Genomic DNA, 23484 nt, shown 5'->3' with positions numbered 1-23484 from the left:
AGGAAATTCGCTATGATCCTGCGGGCAGATAAGCACGGGCAGACCCAAGAGGGGCTCCAAAAGGTAAATGGTTCTTGATGCTGCTGCAGGTATCCAACAGTGCAGATGGAATTTGGGGAGCATGACACTGCTGCAAGCCAAAAGAAGGAAGAAGGTAGAGTGACTAGTGGGAAAACAGCACTGTACACTCTAAGATAGAGTGGAATGGAATTACAGAATCTAGAAGATCTTAAGCTGGAAGGGACCCATAAGAATCATCAAGTTCTGATGTAAGAGTAGAAAACGTATTCTATTCCCTTTACAAAATTAAAGGTTGACTGCTGTCTCACAGAAAGTTTCATCTGCCAATGTGGCACAAGAGCAGTATTTGAGAATTTGAAGATATCACAGAATCACAGAATGGTTTGGGTTGGAAGGGGCCTTAAAGATCATTCCATCCCAACGCACTGCCATGGGCAGGGACACCTTCCATTAGACCAGGCTGCTCCAAGCCCCATCCAACCTGGCCTTGAACACTTCCAGGGATGGGGCATCCACAGCTTCTCTGAGCAACCTGTTCCAGAGCCTCACAACTGTCACAGTAAAAAATTTGTTCCTAATATGTAACCTAAACCTACACTCTGTCAGTTTGAACCCACTCTCCCTTTTCCTGTCACTACATGCCCTTGTAAAGTGTCTCTCCATCTTTCTCATAGACTCTCTACAGGTACTGGAATAATGCAATGGGACAAGATCTGGTAGCAGCAGGAGATGGATAAATCAGCAGTGAGGTTGCCCCCAAAAAATGACGCTTTAATCAAAATAAGTCAGTGCAGGAGTGTGGAGCCCCAAACCCACAGAGATCAGTCCTCTGTGGCAATGGGGGGGGGAGATCACCCAAATAAAGCAAACCCAGATAACAAGACCCATACGTAAACATTAATTTACAAGAACACAACATCAAAGTGCAAACAGAAAAAAGGGATACCAGTTTCTCTAAAGGAGCACAAAGTTCCTCAGGTTGTCACCATTAGGATCTGGAGCAGTATCACCATAAAAATACAGATAAATCCTGCCTCCTTGATGCCACTGGGTCTCCAGAAACAGCTGCCACTGAGTTCTCACAATATTTTGGGTTTTAGAGGCAGCTTCACTGTCTCTGCATTCAAGTTGTGGCTAATCAATTACCCATTAACAGGTTTTAATAAACATAAACATAACCTGGACATGACCAGAATAAGGAGAAAATAATACATTATGATGCTGGGAATAAAAATAAATGGACTAGTTTAAAAAAATAATAATCAAAATCACATTATTTTCCATAGTTATCCCACCCCCTCAAAAAAATAATCTAATCCAAACCCAACTTACGTTCCCAAAAGCTCCTCGTGCTTTTTGTTATCCTTTCTCCAGACCTCAATGTCCAACATATCCTTCCTGTCAGAGAAGTAGTGAAAATCAAACTGTTCCCTCCACTGAGGATTTGCACTCTTACACAGTGTCTAGAAAACATGCAGTTATAATATTTACTTTTCTTAAACAGTACTTATTTCCACAGTAAAGCATATATCAATTCTTCTACAAAACAAGGCTGGATGTTAGAACATCAAGTACTAAGGTCTTTCCAACCAAAGGTCCCCAGCCCGTCACACAGAGTTTCATCTTCCTAAATACTTTCTTTCTTCTCTCTCAATCATAAATATGCAATTTTGATGTGAATGAATGGCTGAGGAAATTCTGAAATGCAGGGTGGACCCACCAACTCCACTTCAGTGGACTGTGGTCATCATCCAACATCACACACCAGAAGAAATCAAGAATAACCCTTTTGAGGAAAATCACCTGGAAACAGGTTTGACCGAATTAAGGAACCCAAACCAGTATTTTTTACCCTTTTGTGTAAGATAGAGGCAAAGAAGAAGCAGATTTGAAATTTTTAATATCCAGTTAATTTGATATCTGTAAATTGTGCCTCTGAGTTCAGCAAGACTGCTCATGTGTTCAGGTTACTCCAAGTATTAACTGGATTGGGACTTAAATCACAGTTCATGTGACACTACACTGCCACCATCAACATCAGTATGGCCACTGGGAGAACAGGAGATAGGATTAGCTGGACAATGACCGAGATTTCTCCCACCTTGTCTGCTTTTCTGAACCATGAGAGATCATACTTCTTACTTTGAATAAACTCCAGGAAAGAATGTGAAGCACTGCCAATTTGAAGTCTCAGGGTGTAAAGCAACTGGTCCCCAACTTTTGCTGGACCCAGACAGAAATTCTAATTTATTAACTCAATACAGGCAACATTGTACTTGACTCTCCCTTTTAAACTTCTTAATTTTCTGTGACTGCAAACAGCACATCCTTGCAGATTCACAACATGGGCTATGGACCATTACAGAGTAGCCCAAAAAGGGATCATAACAGGAATAATTTTATTTATTCTAAAATAACTAACCCATTTGTTATTTTTCAAAACTACTTTCTCAAATAAAAAAGATTGACCTCAGTTTGAGGTCTGATGTGGGGGACAGAGTGCAGGTTTCACATGTGTCTACATCCAAACGTTATGTTCTGTGAACTTGCTCTCTGTGTTTTGTACAGGACGAGGTTTGTTTCCTCCTCCTCTGCACTTCCAGTTCATGACATGCAGAGTTCTTGCCTTCTCAACAGAATATTATTTTAATTACAGCCTCTCTCATTATTAGACATTGGAGGTGAAATGTGTATCTTTGGGAACTCCACTCATTTTTTAGATTCCCATGGAACAGTACTGGATACAAGTTAACACAGCCTAGAATAATAAAAATTAAAATTGAGACCATGGAGTATTCTGTCTGTTTAGGGTGAGGGGCTCCTGCTATACGTAACACATTTTTCAAGGAAGGTGCTTTAAAAAAAGAAAAATAATAATTCCCCTGCTGGTAACCATTTCAGGTCTGCTTTTCCAGCAGACATAACACTGTAAAGCCAACTTCTATAGTGGCAAAGAACAAAACACATGTGTAGTGTGCGTAGCTTCATTTTATATTGATGTCAAACATCCATCAGTATGATGTGTATGTTAAATGCACAAAACACAGATACACACAATATTCCTAACTTCCTCTTTCTCTATCGGCATGTAAAGCATATTAGTAAAACATCAATGTTTCTGATCTGTTCTCCTGGTTTTGATCTCACTTATGTAAAAGAATATCAAGAATGGTTCCATCTGAGGCAGCAACACCGGTAAAACACCAAGTGCCTTACTGGCTCCAGCAAACTTAAGGAAATCCTTAATACTTACCTTGCTCTTGTATCTTTGATCTCCCAGTTTGAGGAGAATAAAAATCTCTGCCAAGCCCCCTCCAGGCATGTTCTTCCCCTCCAGGAGTGTGATGGTGACCAGCCCGTTCCACAACTGGTTCTTGCGCAAAGACTCGGAGAGTCGCATGCTCCGCATGAAACTCGACTGAAAAGTAAGTCAGCAACAGAAAATGTTTACAGACCCAAACACATTTTTATGCTCAAATTAAGTGTGATATAAAACCACCAGGAGCAAGAGAGGTATCACGATTCCCTAAGAGTAAGCAGACAATGGAGGGCAGTAGGATGTTATGGATTTTCTGATCGTATTATGGCCGGCCTTGTGAAGGGATAGGGCTCAGCACCACAGCAAAATCAGCAGGGTTACCTTAAACCACCATGGAAGTCGACTTCAGCTAACCTGGCTAGCTCTGGCAAGAGCAGACCTTGAGCATTGAGAGCAATCTGTTACCTTGGCTCCGTGAAAGACACAGGAGAGTGATGGGGAGATGGAACAGGGGAGAAACTAAAGTATACTCTAAAAATGTCTCCAGCTACATCCATAACACGCAGGTTTGTCCTTTCAGGGGAGACAACCCATGATCATAAAGCCTATGGCCAGGTGAAAGGCTGAACACGCATCTTCCACCTCCTCCATCACTCATCCGCCCGCCGTCTGCGTTAGCTCTTTGCCTGCTGCCTCTGCTGCTCCTGCTTCCAGAAACTGAGCCCACGAATCAAAAATACTGATGCCTGCTGAAAAAACACTGACACCACCAGGCTCTTTATCTGGAGTTATGGTTACCTGGTAGCCACATTTGTTACCTTCGCAGCTTCATCTTACATAGCATGGCTGCGCTAACAGTTTGCTAACTGGCAATATTTTATTGGACAGAGGATGATTAAATAGGCCTTTATTTGGGGGGAGTGAGCTGGAAACATTAAAACTCAAGGCTATACTTTTCTTCTCGCAGTAAAAATCCTGCCATATTTTATTCTCGTGAAGCAACTTTTAACTCGCCACACTTTGGAGCTTCAATCATGTCATATACAGGTGGGAGCAAGACGGAGGAGAAGATTTCACAAGTCACTTTAAAACAGGACGTGTTAGCTTTAAAAGCAAGTAAGAAATGTTGTTGCTAAATAAAACTATTGCAAAAGCACCTGATGTCTGAAGATTACTTTTTATGGATCAATTACCCGGCAACAAAATTCTTAAATCATAGGTGGTGAACTCACGAATTTTTTACTCGCTTTTTACTGGTTAAAATACCAAACTCTGAATCCCACAAGCATATTAATATACTTCTATTTAAACACCCCGTTTGGCTTTCCTGGCGCAATGGGTAAAAATTCCTACCTTTAAAAAGAAAATGAGATTTTGATTCATAAATCCAGCTGCAATGTAATTTCTTTTCTCTTTTCTTTTTTTTTTTTTTTTTAAAGTTCGTCTTTTGGGCCAAAAAGCTAAAGCATGACTGTTCCCATGGACATACTTCAAAGTCCCAGCAGATATATTCCTCCCTAAACACTGCAACTATTTCAAAATCCTTTTTATAAAAAAGGGAGTAATGTCCACAAGGGATCAAAGGGCATTCTACAGTCTGGCAATCGCCTTAGAAAAATGGCAGTGCTTCCATGAAATATGCCCTAAAATAATTTTGCAGCTTGGTATGTCCTAATTTCGAATTGGATGTTTATCTTGGAAAGGCTTCTATCTAACTTGTCCATAAAACAGCTCCACTTAGCTCTATGAGCCCTGTGAAAATGGAATCCAAAGCTGGCTATTAAGGGGGCCTGGAGATTGCTTCCATATGGCGTAACAGCATGGGAGTGGAGGGCTAAGGCCTACAGCAGGCGCTGCTTGGCTTGAGCTCCCCATCTATCCATGGACACTCATTGCATTACACCATAACATCTGGATTATTGCTTGTAATGTCCCTGGGAAATATCCACTTCCCATCAAAGCCTTTATCTATCTCGCTTGTACTTTGAACATTTTAGTATTTAACATAGTCATGTTTGATGTGATGTACTTGCTGCTTTAGGAGCAAGGATTTTCCCTCCCCGCCGCTCCTTCCTCAGAGGAGAAAGAGATATTTGATGTTAGTTCACACACACACAAAAAAAAAAAAAAAACAAGACGAAGTTTATTATCCACGTTACAATTTCTTTTAAAAACAAAGCATCCATCTCTCTTCAAAGCATCCAGGCTGAACACAAAAGACAGTTGTTATCACTCAGTTTTCAAATCAAACTTGGATTCGTTTTTTTATCCAGGCTGGTGTTTTAGGGAGTCACTCAGCCCTGGGGATCTTCCTACCCCAGTTCTGCAACACACATAACCCCAGCCCTGTAGCCAGTGGCTTGACAGTTCAAAGGACTGTAGGGAGGTACCCAAACCACCCTGGATTCCACATGGTCACAGGAAAAATCAGCACCTGCACTCAGCATTACTGGAACACATTGCAGTGCATCAACCTTGACCTTCCAAAACAGGTGGCCCCGAGCATCCCTTTCTCAGATGGCTGTGCAGCTGCAAAGCTCTCTGTGCTCAGAACAGGGGTGTGTTGGTCTGCTGCTAACAGGGCCTGGATGAGATCTAGCATCACTTGAGAGCATTCCACTGGATAGTGAAGCCAAGATGTTTGCAGCTGGTTTAGGGCACAGTGCTGACCTGCAGCACCTCGACACAGGCTCCACGACTGCAGTCTGCTCCCCACTCCCCCCAGGCCAGCCCTGCCCATGGCATGAACCTCTCTCCAAACAGAGAACAACAGAGCACTGGAGGGCTGCTTGCCTTACACCCCTGCAAGACACATCACATTAGGAATGCTCTGGATTTCCTGGACATGCCCAGGTCGCTCCCACAGCCTGCTCAGCAGGTCTGGCACATTTCCTGTGCCTCGTAGCACCTACACACGCACCACCAGAGAGCCCCTCTGTGCAGGCTCTGTGGCCACCTCTCCAGCCTCCCCAGGTACTTGGCAGGCTGTTCCTATGACCACCCTGATGGAAATCCCAGTGAAACAGGCAGTGCCTCAGATTCCACTCACAGTTTCTGGAAGGAAGCAGGTCTGGGGAAACTCAGGTGTGTGGTAGACCCACAGACCTGGGCCATCAATGAGTCAACTTTAGTGCTGCCTAGGGAATTCTGCACTATGGAAAATGCCTCCCAGGTGACAAGAAAATGATACTGCATTATTTATTTTAGAAGTCTTACCTCCTCTCTGATATCCCACACCTACTCATTTCAAACTGATTTACACAGAGCTAATTGATTAAACTTCACAGACTCCCTCTGAGTTGACAAAACTATTAGAGAGTAGAGCACAGAGGACTGTAGCAATTAGTCCAACAAAGTAACTCAGGGGCAAAACAAGCACTGAAAAAAACACCCCAAAAACTCTCCCTCCCTCCCTCCAGCCCCCACTACCCTAACCTGCCCTCACAATGAGACCAGAAAAATCAAAGCCCCTGTCTATACTGGCCAGAAAACGAGGACATAACAGCTTAATCAGAAACGATTTTGAACTGTTTTATCTATTCAGCTCTTCCCTTTCCCTGTTACCTCCCAGGCTTCGGACGCCTCCGCACTTGGGTGCTTCAGTTCCTCCCGCTGCTGATCCCGAGCCCTTTCCAGCTGTGCTCCCAGACTGGGTGCCAGGTCCTTCAGGCCTCTCCTGCTCTTTTTTCTTGTAAGCTCTCTGCACTCAGCCTGCTCACACTCTGGCTGCATCCCAGACCAAAGTAAAGGTGCATTGCAGAGGTACAGAAAAGTTGGCTGAAGCTAGGATGAGGCTATAGGGGTTGAATTCAGGAAACACATGCTTTATGATGGAAATTGGCACATATCCTAAGCACAAGACATTGGACAAGCTTGCTTGTTCCTTCCCCTCATCACTTCTAAAATCAAGGTAGCCCTGAGACCAGAATTTGAGGGGTTTTCTCTAAGTAGTGCTCTGATTTGGGCTGGTCTCTGTGTGCAAATAACCAATAATACTATAAACGTCACCTTTATGAGCAGTTCACTGTTGTAAAATGAGTAACAACTGCAACTAAAAGCACCCCTCAAACAAGCCAGCAGGAAAAAAAAAGAAAGAAAAAAGAAAAACCAAAACAGTAAGAACAAAAATATCCAGAGATCTTTACTCTTAAAAAAAACCTACGTGTTTTTGAAGTCTAAGAGCCCATGTTTGCTGCAGATTTAGGAACTGTGTAACATCAGGTAAGTAATGAATAATCTTCTTTGAGGTAAAAGTATAGCCTGGTCATACAGCAGGACCCTGCTAACATGAGGGCCAGAAGACTGCTCTTCTCCCTACTGCTTAGAAAGAACATTTGCCCAGAAAACATCCCACATCTCTGAACAGAAAAATTAAAAATCAGTGCTCCCATTACCATTTTCAGAATGGTATCAGAATTGTTCCTGGTTTCAAAATGGAATTTAAGAGTTTCTCACATCAACTTTCAGTTTTTTATTACTTTCTGGTTTACAAAAGAAAGCTGGACAAGAATGAGCAGGTGGGCCATACTCAGCCTCCATAGAGCCAAATACAGAAGATGAACAAAAATGACAGAGCTTTGGAGGGGAAAGAACTGGCTCATTGACCAAGCTTCACAAAATCCTTTAGGAGTTCCAGTCTCCCTGATAACTCCATTTGTATATAATCTCCCTCCATAGGCACCCAGCAAATCCCCTCTGGTGCATCAGGGCTGCTTTCAAATCTGTCTCTCTTCCTGACACACACATACGTGCCCCAAGTTCAAACTTGTTTTTGAAGCAATAAAGAGATGCAGAAAAATTGTACATTTAAATGACACGGCGAGGTGGCCAAGTGTGAAGTGAGCCCATCTCTCCCATCTTTCATTTAAAAGGATGAGACAGGACAACAGAAAGCCTGCTGCAATCCCCGTGAAGAGGTCAACGTCAAAACTGGGCCACGTAATTTGCCATTTGAGAAAACAACAACACACAAATAGGAGGACTCTTTGGACCTCTCCTTATTAGGCAGAGAAACCATTTTGCAGAGGCAATCTCCCCTTGGGAAAGAGAAGAGGGCAGCGAGAAAGGCAAGTGAACCAACATGAGATTGCCGCCACGATGTGTGACCCTGTGGCAACCGAGTCCCTCCGCTCTGCGAAGCGCCTGGAGAGCTTGGCTGCCCACAGGGTATTGTGGGAGAAAGCCAAACACAATGAGGCAGACAAAAATGAAACCTAACAGCCCACACAGGAAAAAAAAAAAAAAAAAAGAAAGAGGAGAGTGAGGGATTTTCCCCTGCGATGAGATGCTGAGGAGCACTTGGGTCCGGTCAGCCTTTCAGCCAATTTATTCAATCAGCTTAGGCTATCAAGGTGGCAATTCTGTCGCTTTTGTTTCAGGACTGGACTGCTGCAGGTCAATCCACCCCAAGCAAACCTGCTCATTTGCTTCAAGGATGTTCAACACTTTAAGGTTATTCAGCTGTACAAATGCTGGAAATAGCGTGCAGGGCACTCAGGGTGAGACTCAAGCCACCCGGGACAAACAAGGCTACTGAGCATCAGCATGCCGGGCTCCAGCAGAGAGATCAACCAACTCCCTCTGCTCCCCAGAAAGGAAAACAAAAAAGAGGGGAGAGCTTGCCAATACACAGGATATGAGTGAATATACGAATACTGCCTAATAGTACCCTCTTTTCTTTTCAGTGCCACCCTTCATGAGGAAAACAAGAAAGCCGCGCTCTTGGAAACAGCTCCCACGGAAGACAATGCTGCTCTCAGCTCCCATGAAAAATGAAGGGTCTGGATGCGATGCCCATGTCTTGGGAGTCCTCCCAAATATGCAATGATTCCCTTTGAGCAGCAGTGAAAAAATACACACTGTGTAATCAACAGATAGCTAAATCATCCAGTTCAACAGCTCTTGCTCCGAAGTGATTTAAAAGACAATATTCAGCTGCCAAAATCCTTCCTGCATATTAGATATGCAGACCATGAGGCTACTGGAGGTGGATTGGAGACCTTGTACTGCCACTGTTTTTGTTGTTGTCTGAAATGCAGCTTTTCCTTAACACAGCAAGGCAGCTCTGAGAAAACACACATGAAGAGTACACAACATCCACAAGAACCCACATGAACCCCTTTGCCAGTCTGATATGGAGTTGCAACAGGTACCAATGCCATCAACATTTGGGGTGAATTTGGGAAGTCAGCAAGAATCCTGTGATTAATGTGAAAGACTCATTTAGGACACTGATGTGCCAAATCTGCACTAAGATAACATAAAATAGTCAAATTAGAGGATAATCAGATTTCTTTCATGTAGGCAATACAGATTAAAAAACAGCTGTGAAAGTTATATTCATTTGTCCATCCCTAAAATAAGTCATTTTCCCGGTATTTATAGAAGGAGAAAATCTAAATATTACAATTGAGGTCAGCTGTAGTTCAGAACACACAAAAAAAAAAATGAAACCAAAATCCCAGGAAAACTATTTCAAACAGAAAACTTCTATTTGCCTAAACCTGCAGAGTTAAAATTTAGATCTGTCTCAGTTCAGCTGCTCAAATGGAAAGTATACTGTGTTTTTCTCCTGCAACACCCAACCAGAGTCAGCTCAGGAGCCAAAAAAGAGACAAGTTTTTGTATCCATTACAGAGCTCTCTCCATTTCCCCTGCCTCCCTTATTCCTGTATCTTTATCTCGTCCAGCAACATTGTTTTCTACCCCATCATACTCTCTGGCTATTCTTCCATAACCTCTTGTGCCTTCCCTAGACACCTATATTCCCCATGCACACAATTTTTCTTCCTAGCCTTTATGTTCTGCCACAAACTGCTAGTACTGCTTCCACAGACCAGAGTTTCCTAACTAAAGATGGTTATTGATGTACAGTACTAGTGTTTTAGTGCAGTAGCAGAATCAATAAACTAGGAAATACTGCTTTGTCAGATTTTTCCTGTGCATGCTGGGAAATATTTTTTACTGCCTTTGGATGGTCACAGAGGTTTTCTTTAGAGATCACACTGGAGCATGAACTGTGTCTTCCCTAGGAAGAGCTGAAGCTCTCCTACCCTCTAGTGACTGGAACAGAACAGAGCACAGGGTTGAAGCTTTCCTCCTTTTAACAGTACTTTCATGTCTCCCAAATCAGTATCACGCCTCGGCATTTCTTAATTTTATTTTCAAAGATGTTAAGGAACAAGTTAGAGTCTTGAGAGCTGAAGACTGACAGCTAAAGATTCAAAAACATTTAAGTTAAAAAAAATTATTCAAAATGCAATGAGATATTGCATATGACCAAGGGGAAAAAAAAAAGCCACAAACTTCTAGTGACAGCAATCAAGACAGAATTTGTCTATTCTGGAGAAAAAAGACCAGAATTTAAAAACCTGACTCCCTTCCCAAAGTCCCAAAGCCAACCATCATCCGAAGACAGCTGTGTGAGAAACAGGGAGATCAAATAACACTGACCAAATTGTGGGCAGTAATTTCCAGAGTTCCAGTTAAAAACTAAGTGCTGAGCCCTTCATTTATTCCATCTCTTTCTATCATGTGGCATTCAGGGAGCTCTGGCAACTGTCTGCTCCAAGCACTGCGATATCCCTGGAATTAGGGTTCCAAGGACTGTACTTTGCACTACTTCTATTGACAAAAATACTTCTGTAGGCACAATACCTAAAATGGTCTGCTTCTCTACACAGCACACCACAGTTGTAACGAATAAAACAAGAGGAAGTTAATTATTCAATTTATTTAGGCACAAACCAATAGTTATACAGGAAAAATATCAAGATGCATGTGTTCTCATAAGAGCCAAATTCTGCTTTTCAGGATGTGAGACTGTACAGCTCTCAAGATGGGTACTGGGGCTTGCAGTTTCTGTATCATTATTATTATTTACTCAATAGCAAATGAAAGCTTTACAGAACAAATAAAAAGCCAGTCTGTTTCCTGAAAAGTCAAAATCTAATGTAAAAATGATACAGGAATATAAAAGTAATGGAAGTCTGCAGAGATACTACAGGAGACCAAGGGAAGCAAGTTATGTAGATACGTGGGAACACACAAACCTTGGAAACCCTGTTACAATGGAGGTAATGAAAACTCCCTGCTCGGTCTCCATCCCAAGAACAAAAGGAATTTCAAAACCCACAGGAGCAACTCGAAGAAATCCTGCATCACAAAATTCCTCCTGTGGTGAGAGGCAACCCAAACGATAGACTGGGATCCAGGAGACCTGCATTCAAATCCAGTACCACATTTTGGGTGTCCTTAACTTCTCAAATTCTCCACAGCTCTTTTTTTTTTTTGGTTGAATTTACACCCATTTCCTTAGTACAGACAGACTTCTTTCTCTTTCTACACTTCTTTGTTGAATGGGGTCTTACTCTCTTATTCACTAAACAATATCATAGCACCTATGATTAGAAAACAGCTGCAATTTCTCATCATAATGAAAAAAAAAATCAAAAAAATCAAAAGGGTATCAGAGCCCTTACATTATGACAGGTTTCATCTATACTTCAGAGTTTTCCTTTGTTTACCCTTTCTGTTTCAGAGGAGGGAACAGATTTTGAGTGGGGACTTCTATTTTAAGTGAAAAAAATATGCATTACCTTGGATGAAGTTCGCTTCTTCCGACTCGACCATCTCTGCTCATGAGTCCCCATTATTGTATTAAAGAGAATCCAGGGAAAGGAAACAGAGAAGTAGTAAAATGGGGAAAGTGTTTAGTAAAATAATTAAAAGAGCGGCTTGTCAAATGAGTTAGAAAAGCTTATTACAAAGTAGGGGACTGATTCTACAACTGCATCTCCATCTACCTTCCCTCCCTCATAGAACATAACAATCAACAAACTCAAAATAGCAGCACTGCACCAAAAAAAAAAAAAAAAAAAGAGAAAAAAAAGTAATTGAGAATAAAAAGTGAAGGGACCCAGAGCCATTAGTAAGAAACATGGCTTATACTTTTGGTGCCATCTGGTAAGCTAATTTAAAAAGGAAAAAAAAGTCATTTTCTTGTTAAATGATAACGTGGACAGAGCAATTTCACTTTTATGATTCCATTGGAAATGGCTGAGAAATCTTCATTTGAAATACGAGGGCTTAAAACATTGTCTTTACAAAAAATTACAGTGTGCATCAGCTCTTCTATCGTCTGCATTCTGAATGTTAACTAAACACCCAAGAGTACCAAAAGCTGCTGTTTAAACCAATATATTTTTTTCTTTCAATGGTTAGGTCCAATTTAGCCCAGGTATTCCTAAAAATCCCAGAAGAATTCCTTAGGTTCTTCTGGCTACATTTTTGGTTTTTGCTATAGTAATTTTATGTCTTTGCTTCATCCCTTCCTGCAACCCAGTGCTATGTGTCAGCAATGCTCTCTTGTACAAGTTAGAGGGGAATTCACATTCCAGATCAAAGCCACCTCATAATACAGATACAGAAATACAACAGCATTTAAATATTGTCACTAAGCCTTTAAATAATCATATAGCAAGGTTAAATAACTCTATGATTATCTTATTATTAATTAAGAATTTAAAATCCTCAAGAAAGAACCTATTTGAAAAATAAATAATGAACAGCAGATATCCCACATTAGCTTTTTCCGATTTTGCTTTCAAATTCGTTGAAACATTTACATTTCCATAAATAATCCCATTCAGGCTGGAATTCCATACCTGTAATTCAATAATATGGTGTAAACAGCAACTTTCATACTAGACTACGAAGCAAATCAGTAGGAATACTTTCTCTTAACCTATGTATTATGTATATATTTAAAACCAGTTCTGTTTTTTAAGTCAGTCCAAGTAAATGTCTGATCTTGGCTTTTCCCCACCCTTGCTCACCAGCAGCAGGATTAGTTCACCAACATTTGTATGCTTCACACTCTGTATAAAACACTAGTAGGAATCTTAAAAGATAAAACAAAAGCAAAAAAACCAAATGTAGGATCTCAAATTTAAAAGCTATCAGCTTCAGTTACGGTGTTCCAATCTCTGCCCAGGCTCTTCTGGGTTTCTTGCATCACTAAATACACCATGTTTCAGCATAAGGAGCCAAATTCAATCGAACTCAGTGAAGAAACTACCGTGGGGAAATCAGGGTTTTTACAAGCAATGTCCTTCCCTCTCATCCAGTGTCCTCCTCTGCAGGACTGGGGCAGTTTAAGTCTGAACATCAAAGCTCAGCTTTTAGGCTTCATAATAATTGGATAATAAGCGGATCGATTTTGACATTGTTGTTAAAAAAAAAAAATATAATAACTTTTCTTCAACCTGCCCATTGCAGTGGTGGACACATCTCAGTACATGGATAGCACTGTCACACTGCACATCACAGCTACAAGACAGAAGCATTCAGCTACAAATGTCTACACAACTTTAACCCAGCTAAATATGGGGCTTTTTTTAAAGTTATGATCTACCTCGATTTCAATATCAAGTCTCAGAGGATGAAAATAAAGGTGGCATTTCCCAGTAAACCAGATTATGCCAGGTCTTCTTTTCCCTCCCCTACAAATTCCAGCTATAAATCTGATTTCCTAAGCCACTTACATTTCTCTTGAAGTCTCCTTGCTTGACTGCTAGACTCAAGTCTAATACAATCACTCCCATGTCATCTTCTAAACTGTTGGGATCTTCCAGTTTTAAAACCTGTTCAGTAGTTCTATAAGCAAAAAATGGGAAAAAAAAAAAAAAGATGTGCATTTATTGACTGCAGTTAACTCGGGTTGATTATTAAAGGTCAGGCTGAGCTGTGCAAATTTCAGCTTCTTGTCTGAAATTCCCAATATTGAGTTTAAATGTTAAAATGGGAAATCTGGAGGGTTCCCTCTGAGTTCTGAAAAAATACACCCCTCTTTTAATAACACAGCGCAGTGTTTCTATAGCACTGCTTGCTACTCATAACTCTCCATATGCAGATACACACCAAATTAAGCTACTACTACCTTCACTTCACAGGAAGAGTATCAGGGAAACTCATCCAAGTGAATTTTCTAATATTAGTGGCTGGGTTTGACTCCAGAGATATTTATTCTGCCTGCATTTAATCTCCCTCCCTGACTCTGTTCCCTTGCTGAAAACAAGAACGCTGGTATTTACCTGGTGGCACTATCTCAGGGATAAACTCATTAATGTTTCTAGAAATTCGGATACAACAGCCACAGGAGCTACAACACACCCGCACAGGGAGAACTCATTTTCTCCCAAAAAGTCGTCGCACAGCAAGGGAGTATAAAAGAGAGAACTAAAACTTGAATTCCTGGCTTCCAGCTCCACATTGAGACCAAGCAGCAGCAGCAGCAGCAGACAAAAGGCACAGGGCTTGCCTCGGCACTAAATCAGGGCCAGATGCAGCTGCCGCAGGGATGGCTGGCTGCGGGGGGAGGCTGCAAATGGGGCGCTGGCAGCGGCCGGGAAAACCGCTCCCCAGCCCAGTGGTGTGCAGAGAAAGGCACCCCATGCTACGTGGGGATAAGAACGGGTCTCAACCTTCTCCCCCCCCCCACCGCTCTTTCTTCTTCCACCTCCATAAATTATTCTGGTGTAGCTCTCCCTAAACAATGCCACATACAGAAATTGTTAGCCCTAGAACTGGGCTCCATCCAGGTTGGATTTGAATCCGGTACGTAACGCCGGATGAAAACGGGTGTGGAGAAGATTTATCTCAAGTGATTTCCCTTAAAATGTGCTCCCCACACTTCTATCAAAAAAAAAAAAAAAAGTTTGCATGAATAGACAAATTCCAAGCCAGAACAAAAGCATTTCATTATTTCCCTCTGTTAATCAATTAAGCTGCATTAATAACCTTTAATTAAATAAATGCATTACCTATTGAGTTCAAGTTCAGTGAGCGCTACAAATGCCGAACCCATGAAGTCTGAAGAGGTTAAATCTCGATCGTACACCTGGTAGCAAAATAAGACAAATATTTCCACTTTTCACATCATAAGCCAGTTTTATCCCAGGCGATGAAAGAACAGATATTTTAAGCCCTTTCAGTTCAATTTTGTATTTGAAAGATCAAAGCTTAGATATAATTCAGGGATCATTTTCCATCTCCCTGCTTTAATTTGTATTTTTAACTAAATATTTAACTAGCATTTTGAAAGTATCTTCTTAATATTATGTAAACAGAGACATGTGTGCTGCAATGGATTGTGCCTGTTCCTTTATGCTCCGTGCGACAGCCTAATGAAACACTGCACAAAAATCAGGTACTTCTGGTTACAGATGTTTTAGCAATTAGTGCTCACAACTGGTAGCTTGCGGTTCTGGTAACTATAACGTTACTCATAATGAGAAAAGGCTTTGCTACTTGTCACGGCTGCATCCCAAGTAATAATTCTGTGCAACCCAGCCAAATTACACACTTAAAATGTGCTCCTGAAACCACTCCTGGTTTTCCTGAGTTTGCACAAGCACGGGAAGAAGGAGCAGAATTCAGCTCCACAGTTTTAAAACTGACCCAGTCAAGGAGTTTTATTTCAACTTGGGTTTTTGCAGACGAAAAGCAAAACATGCGAGTAAAATCTGGAAAAGACATATGTGCATTTTTAATTTGAAATTGCTGAAACTCTTAAACTGGATTGTGTTTTATGTTATGCTGCTACAGCAAATAAAAATCAGTGTTCCTAAAGTTGAAAATAATTGCTTAAAAAAATACTGGCCCATCTTTTAAAAATCTAAACCCAAAACTTACCTTGATCCAGAGTTTTTGATCAAGAGTCTGTACAGGCAGCACAACAGTTTCATCCCAAACTGGGTTGAGGTTCTTGTAGACAACCTTACTTTTGTAGAGAGTTTTCCCATTCAGTTTAAACTTCACGTATGGGTCACTTGTACCTGTGATAGTAAAAAAACAGGTTAGCATACCCTCATGTAACCCCACAATATTAAATTATATTTTCATAAAATAGTACATAATAATAAAAAGTCATTATTTATTTTTTATATACATGCATATTCTTAATTACCTATATAAAAATTGTTCATTCATACAGGAAATCTACAGACAAACCAGAAAGTTGTCTGAAAGCAGGCAACTAAAAATCTTCATAGTTTGCCTAATCTCTGCTGTTTTATTCTTAAAGAACATTAATTATTCTTTACTAACTTAGTTAACATTTTAATTTGTGAAAAGGGCAAACAGAAGCAGTGATGAAGGACTATTTACAGGCCAACTAACACCACAGTGAAAGAGAGAAAATGTGATCCTGTGACTATGAATATATAAAAGGACCAAAACTCAAAAGCATCGTAACTGGGATAGGAGCTCCAAGGAAACCAGTAACAATAGCTAAAATACCCGTCAGGATTTCATCACTGGTGTCACTTGCCAATTTACTTAAAAACAAATTTGAAGTTTCAGTGAAAAAACACTGACATTATTCGTCAGCTCAGGATAAAAACCACACACAGAACAGACTCAGCAAGACCGGGCAATGTTCAGGTAACACATTTTTTAATCCAAGTGGCACAATTTGCCACGGCAATAATGTCCCGTATTTTTATGGAGCAGATGTCCATGAACAGAGCGTGAGGCTCGTGCCACTCGACAGCAATAGAAGGACTTGCAGCTGCCAAAGGAAAACAGAAGAGGGAATCAACTTTTTATTATTGTTATTAAAGTGGCGGCATCTGCACTGACACCAACCACCGTGCAGGACACAAGACAAAAGGGGGAACAAGGTACAGGGAGGATTTAACTAAATGGTTGATTTAGTTATTCATACAGACTTCACAAAAAAATGTCACAAGCTGCAAATAAGGAGAAAAAATAAAACTGAGATGTAGCAGCATGTACAATTAACTGAACCTAGGTGCCACTCATCTGTCATATCCAGTATTTTATCTATGATACCTTGTATTTTGAATATTATATTAAACTTCCCTCTTAACAGTGCAGTTTCACTGTAAGAATAAGGTGATGGTCCTGACTGCCCCCTCAGCCTGCAGCGAGGGCTCCTGGCAGGAAAGACTGATTTCTACACCAGACTTCACAGTCAGAAATAATCTGAACCTGTCCCCCCTGGTTCCCACTGAGATAGTGACTGACAAACACATGGCAGTCCAGGATAATCCAGCCTAAGAGAAATACTCAGTCTTGTCAGTAATTCCATGAAACAGTGGGAATTTGAAAAGTCCATATTTAAACTTAAAAAGCTCTGACCAGTGGTATGTGAAGACAGACTTAAACTCAACAAAAAATAGTTATAATTAAGCATCTATTTGGAATTACATGGCACTGAAAAGAACTGTGCTCGTGGGACATACAAACTTATTTTTAAGAATTGTAAACAGTTTAGATTCTGCTTTAGTTTCAAAAGGGAGGAGTTGTAGAACCAGACCCATTCTGCACATAAAGGGTGTTCCCTTCACAGAAGAAAAATACCAGTTGGTTTTCAAACACTAGCTGCAGCTGATCCTTTTCCTAAATAATAATTGTTCAAATAAACCCCTTTTTTTGTGAAAAAGTGCTGCAAACGTAGAGACAATTTTCTTTTTCTTCTCCTCGAAGACAGAATAATAATAAGGGCCTGGTCCAAAGCCAGTGAAGTCAGAGGGCAGCTTCTCATTGTTTCCAATGGGTTAGGACTAGACCTTTCCCTAAAAATTTCTCAGAACTATGATTATACTCTTACATAAAGCATACATCTTAAAAACAGCACAATTTCCACAAGGGATGGGAAAATACAGATAAACTGTAGCCCCACAATGTGGCCAGTAGCCCTTAGGGGATTTAGAATTAAGAAGTAACATCGTTGAGCTCTTTGCTGTTCATTTCTTGCACCTTCTTCAAAAAAGATTTAAAAATTAAAAAAAAAAAAAAAAAAAAAAAAAAAAAAAAAAAAGGGGGGGGGGGGAAATTCCCTGACTTTTATTTACAGGGTAAGCAGGAGAAAGCTGCATTATTAAAATTAAGAGTTATAATTATGTCCACAACCCATTCTGTGCACAAAATAGCCACTGGTCAAGACAGAGAAAGTAACTGATGAAATGAAAGCATGAAGAGGGCGACAGAAGCAGGTGGTCTATGGCCATAACTCATCTGCTTTTGGCAGAGAAAACCCATGAACAAGGGCAAAACCTGAAAAGAGAGAGAAAAATAGGAGATATAGAGAAAGCAAGTTCAATACCCACAAGTGGAAAACTCCAAGCCCTGTTCTCCAAGGTTGGGAAGCAAGAAGACTATAGCTTAGTAAGCATCCCAATTGCATTACTGCTCTGAAAGCTTTCCAGGTTGTTATACAGTAAAGGAAAATAAAAGGGGAGGGGGAAGGGCTGCCCAGCACTGCTCATGTGAACCAGGCTTTAGCAATCATTCTTGTATTTTTTTTAATAAATTCTACCCTTATATTTACATCTATTTATATACGGAAACATATATATGCATATAAAAGGAATATACATTTGTCTAAATCTATATTTATATTAAAAATATATATTGTATATTAAAAAAAAAAAACAGTGAGAGGCAGGAGGAAAGCTATAATAAAAAGAGGCCTTTAATTAAATAAGATTGCCACTCTGGGATCAGGCCTTCATGCTTGTCAGCTTACTCTCAAAATAAACATCTCAAAGCAGGGCCTCAGTGGTGTCACTTACTCCAGCAAGGCAGGCTGGGTAATCCCTCGCTATCTTGACAGCCACATAATGTTCAAACTGTTTCACGGGTGAGCGGCAGCACTCGGGCGAACGAAAATATTAATGCCGGGAATTAATAGAGAAAGGGATGATGGTTTACAAAAGCCAAACAAGGAAAAGGTGTCAAGTTAGTACCGGTGTTAATTGTGAGGGAAAATAATTGTGGAGGGGCGGGGGTTCGGCGGCGCTCGCCTGTCTGGCTGTCAGAGGGGTAACATCTCAACTAGGCAGGCGGGGAACGGGGTCGGCACGGGAGCGCGGCTCCCGGATCATACAAATGACGGGATGACACCTCCGTGCCGGCAAACAGCTGGACTGCCACCTCCACAGCGGGAGCTGCAGCGCACAGGGCTCGGTGGGGTGGACCTGGATGGCCAGGAGAGAGATGCTGGGAGTGGATAAGGTGCCACGACACCTTCGGGGGATCCCAAAGCTTCCCCCAAGTCGCTCCCAAAGCTTCCCCCTAAGTCGCTCCCAAGATGTTGACGAAGCTCCCTGCGTCACTCTGGCTGTTTCTGGTTTTCTTTGAGACACCCCATTGCATCCAGGTGAACAGAACAGGTTAAAAAGCAGACAGGGAATGAGAAATAAGTCAGGTGGATGAGCCTGTCCTGATGGGATGAACAGCACAGCCTGCAAAATACGGACTGCATTTGAATTCAGGGCTTGAAGCCTTCTGGATTCAAGCTCAGAAAGACGTCTGGAACTATTAAAAGCTATTTATTAGAGACAATCTACAATCTAAGCAGAAAAACATAACTTCTTTTGAAAAGCGCCTAGTGATTTTAGTCTAAAAAAAGAATTTTTGTTTATAATCTTCTTTGAAGTGTGACAGAAATGGATAATTTTCTGAAGAAGCCAGGCCAATTAAAAAAAAAAAAAAAAAGGAAAAAAAAAAGGCTTTTAGCAGCCATTTCCTAGTGAAGGCAACTGAATCAACAACTTCTCAGCACGTGCACCCAGGCTCTTCTGAACACAAGGTCTGAGCCTGCTCACCTCTCATCCCAGTCACATCAACTGTAGCAATGTCCACAGGGGAACAGATCATTCTTGGAGTCAGTTGAGAATTTTGCCCCCAGAAATACTTCTCTGGTTGGAAAGGCAAGGTGTGATGCTTTGAGGTTAATTTGAATATTATGCAATGACAAGAAGGCTCGCACACAGTAAAACATATATAAAAACTCAAGATAATCTACTTCTCAGCCTAAAACAAACCCAATAGGAGTTAAAAAAAAAAAAAAAGGGTGACATATTAAAAAAAAAAAATCATTCCATCAGCTAGGCCTCTTCCTCATTAGAGAAAGAACATTCATCTTGACAGTGATGCTCCCTGGAATTGCTCTGCATAATATCTATTTCACTTCTATTTTCTCCCACTAACACTAAAAAGCAATGAGTGCATGCAGATCAGACATCACCTAAAACACAAGAAAGCTTCAGTGAGTAAAATGATGCTGGGACAGAGCAGTAGGAGAGGGTTCAGGAGCCCAAGAAACTGTTAATGGTGTTTTTAAATGGATACTGCTGCCCTCTAGCAGCTACCGAGAGATGGATCACATCGACTGTCTCTTACTGCTGCACATTTGCTTTGTAATTAGGAAACAGTAAACCAACAAACCCAGAAGACCCAATATGATTTCAAGCCACACACTGTTTTATAGGAGCAAACTTACTGGAAATATAGCATATGAAACAAGTCTCGTTCCATAAATAAATAAATAAAAATCACCACCAAGCTGCCTTAAAATCCTGAAAAATCAAAGAACGGTGTGAAATATAACCTAGACCATCTTAAGTTTTGGTTAAAAAACTAAATTTTACTCTGAAGAAGGAAATTAAAGATTTATTTTATAGGCATGTAAAGAATAAATATCTGAAAATCTTCCTAGAAATAGAATTACTGGAGTTATTTACGACAAGGAGTAAAGACATTTTAAAATGGAACACACATTTTTCATTTTAAGTGGAAAACCACTATATTTCTTGTAGTGAAATAGCGCAGATCAAGGCTTAAAGGGGAAATAAAAAAAAGTATTCTGCTGGCAGGAAATCCAGGTAATTTTGGAAAGTTTTGTGCCCAGCTAGTTTTACATGGCCAGATGGAAATGAAACATTGCTTGGAAACAAGCAGCACCAACAGGTTCCAAGGGAAAATAAACCAACAAGTGAACAAAAAAAAAAAAAAACCCAAACCAAACCAAACACACAAACCAAAAAAAAAAAAACAACACACAAAAACCACAGTAAATCAAAAAGACCAAAGAAGTATGAAGAAAGTGTGCAAATTTTCTTGGGGGGAATAAAGGAGAGGGGGGAAATGCCTGAACTGAACATCCACAGAATGAAAAATGAAGATTTAGGAGTTTCTATTCAAGACACTTCAGAAACACCATTCAAAAAAAAAAAAGATAAAGGAACTGAGCAAAACTTACTGAAAACCCTACCAAAATGCCATGTGGGATACGTTAAGGACACATGAAATAAAGAACAGAATTGTGTATAGAAAAGATCGGTCCAACTGAACATTGTATTCCCAGTCAGGACTGGGAATGGACTCAGGTATGAACTCAAAGGAGGTCACAGGGACAGAGCAGAAGGTACATTTACAACATCATCACGCAGCACTGAGAAACTTCTGTGGTATCTTATCGAAGAATGGGTTGGGTTGGAAGGCATCTTAAAGATCAACTCATTCCCACCCCCTGCCATGGGAAGGGACACCTTCCACTAGACCAGGTTGCCCAGAGCCCCATCCAATTTGGTCCTGAACACTTCCAGGGATGGGGCAGCCACAGCTTCTCTGGGCAACCTGTGCCAGGGCCTCCCCACCCTCACAGTAAAGAATTTCACCCTAACATCTAATCTAACTCCAATCTCTAAGTTTAAAGCCATTCACCCTTGTCCTGTCACAACATGCCCTTGTGAAAAACTGCCTCTTCAGCTCCCTTGTAGCCCTTTTAAGCACTGGAAGAGGCTCTAAGGTCTCTCTGGAAACATCTCTTCTGCAGGCTGAGCAACCCCAACTCAGATTTTCTTGTATTCTCACTCTTTGACCTAATAAATCTCCTTACAGAGTACCAGAAAGATGCAGTGTGAGCTGTTAATGCAGACAGGTGCCCCCGAAGAGCAAGCTCTGACGACTGATGGAGCTATTACAGTTTAAGAAACCAGTTATCTAAATTACAATTCCCACAAAAGAAGAGTCACAGGGTATTCTCTGGGCCCTACATATTCTCTTTCTATGCTGCCATTCCTACATTTCCTAATTTAGCATTAATTTACCAAGGGCGGATTCGCATATAAATTGCTTTTTTTTGATCTCCTCTTATTTTCCCGAGGTTCCTATCTCTGTGCATTCCTTTGCCACAGCCAATCCAGGAGGGATGATCACAGGGATCACTGTGCATAAGGCAAAAGTTTCAGCCACACACCTTGCACTTCCAGAAACTGCCCTTGGCACAGATAAACACTTACAGCACCAGCCCTTGTAGACAGATCTACCCAGCATCCAGAAAACATCAAAATAAGGCCTCAGCACCATTCAAATTCTCAGCAGTTGTAAATTAGGCATGATTACGCCTTTCAAAAAGAAGTGTGAAAAGTTGCCTAATACATCTCAATAATTAATAAATCTGAAAGCCTAATGATCTAATTGCAGATACCCTGAAAACAGAGAAAGTCTAAATTAATCAGTGTGTTTGCAGAGAGCAATTCAGCCTAATTGCTCTGAGCATTTGCTTTCCAAACAATTACTTGCTCTAAGCTGACAAATACCCAGCACAGCACACACACATCCCTTCCTCTGGCACCCTGGTATCAGCACAGACCCAGACAGCGAATCACAGAATATCTTGAGTTGGAAGGGACCAACAGGGATCATCCAAGTCCAGCTCCTGGATAGCCCAGAGCTGTGAGTGGTGGGCTACTGCAGATTCATTACTGCTGAAAGTTAAAAGTGAGTTATCCTACGCCCTTTCTTTCATTTTATTTTGTCCTTGGGAGACTGAGCTCTAGCAAAGCTCTCAGTGATTCCAGAGCTGCTGATGTAGCACAGCCTCTCTGCCAGCTCCAGGAGCCCACTGGGACCCTCTGGCAGTGGGGGTTGTTAGACATGAGAGCAGGTGATGACGTGTTCTGAATATGGAAAGCAGGGTGCACCCACCTAGACAATGACATCCTCTGTACTACTGCACCCCACCTTGCTACCTTCACACGTTCAGCTGCCTTGGGAAAGAAATAAGAGGAAAACCAAAGTGCAGGAACAGGAAACAAATGAAACCTTAAAGAAAGAAATAGAAACGGGGCACAAAGGTCCTGTAAAAAAATCTACGAAACACAAAACCATGTGGAAAAGAGACACACACAAAGTTCAGGCAGGGAAAAAAGAAAAAAGACACCAACCACAGCCACTCACCAGCTGACATCACATCCGAGAACTGTATTTCTTGTAACCACACTGTTTAACAGATGAAAAATATACTCAAGCTTTGAAAGTACAGGATTTGGAAATGGGAGGGGCTTCTCACTCTTACAGGCACTCAAAACCCAGTTTCTGTTTACTCTTAC

General features: G+C 41.1%; 1 protein-coding gene across 1 annotated transcript in view; it reads right to left on the bottom strand.

The window, feature by feature from the left end:
- Positions 1–23484, bottom strand: part of MCTP2 (multiple C2 and transmembrane domain containing 2) — a 104589-nt gene that overhangs the window by 69720 nt on the left and 11385 nt on the right. Inside the window, exons 4-9 of the mRNA XM_050309907.1 lie at positions 15974–16116; positions 15103–15179; positions 13825–13936; positions 11878–11913; positions 3275–3439; positions 1354–1484 (exon numbers count right to left, since the gene is read on the bottom strand). Of these exons, the coding sequence (XP_050165864.1) occupies positions 1354–1484; positions 3275–3439; positions 11878–11913; positions 13825–13936; positions 15103–15179; positions 15974–16116 (664 nt within the window). The remainder of the gene's footprint in view (positions 1–1353; positions 1485–3274; positions 3440–11877; positions 11914–13824; positions 13937–15102; positions 15180–15973; positions 16117–23484) is intronic.

Source organism: Myiozetetes cayanensis, unplaced genomic scaffold (assembly GCF_022539395.1).
Source record: "Myiozetetes cayanensis isolate MyiCay16 unplaced genomic scaffold, myiCay2020 scf14, whole genome shotgun sequence".
NCBI classification, from domain to species: domain Eukaryota; kingdom Metazoa; phylum Chordata; class Aves; order Passeriformes; family Tyrannidae; genus Myiozetetes; species Myiozetetes cayanensis.
Note: the sequence above shows the minus strand (reverse complement) of the source record. Positions and strands in the feature narration are given on the sequence as shown.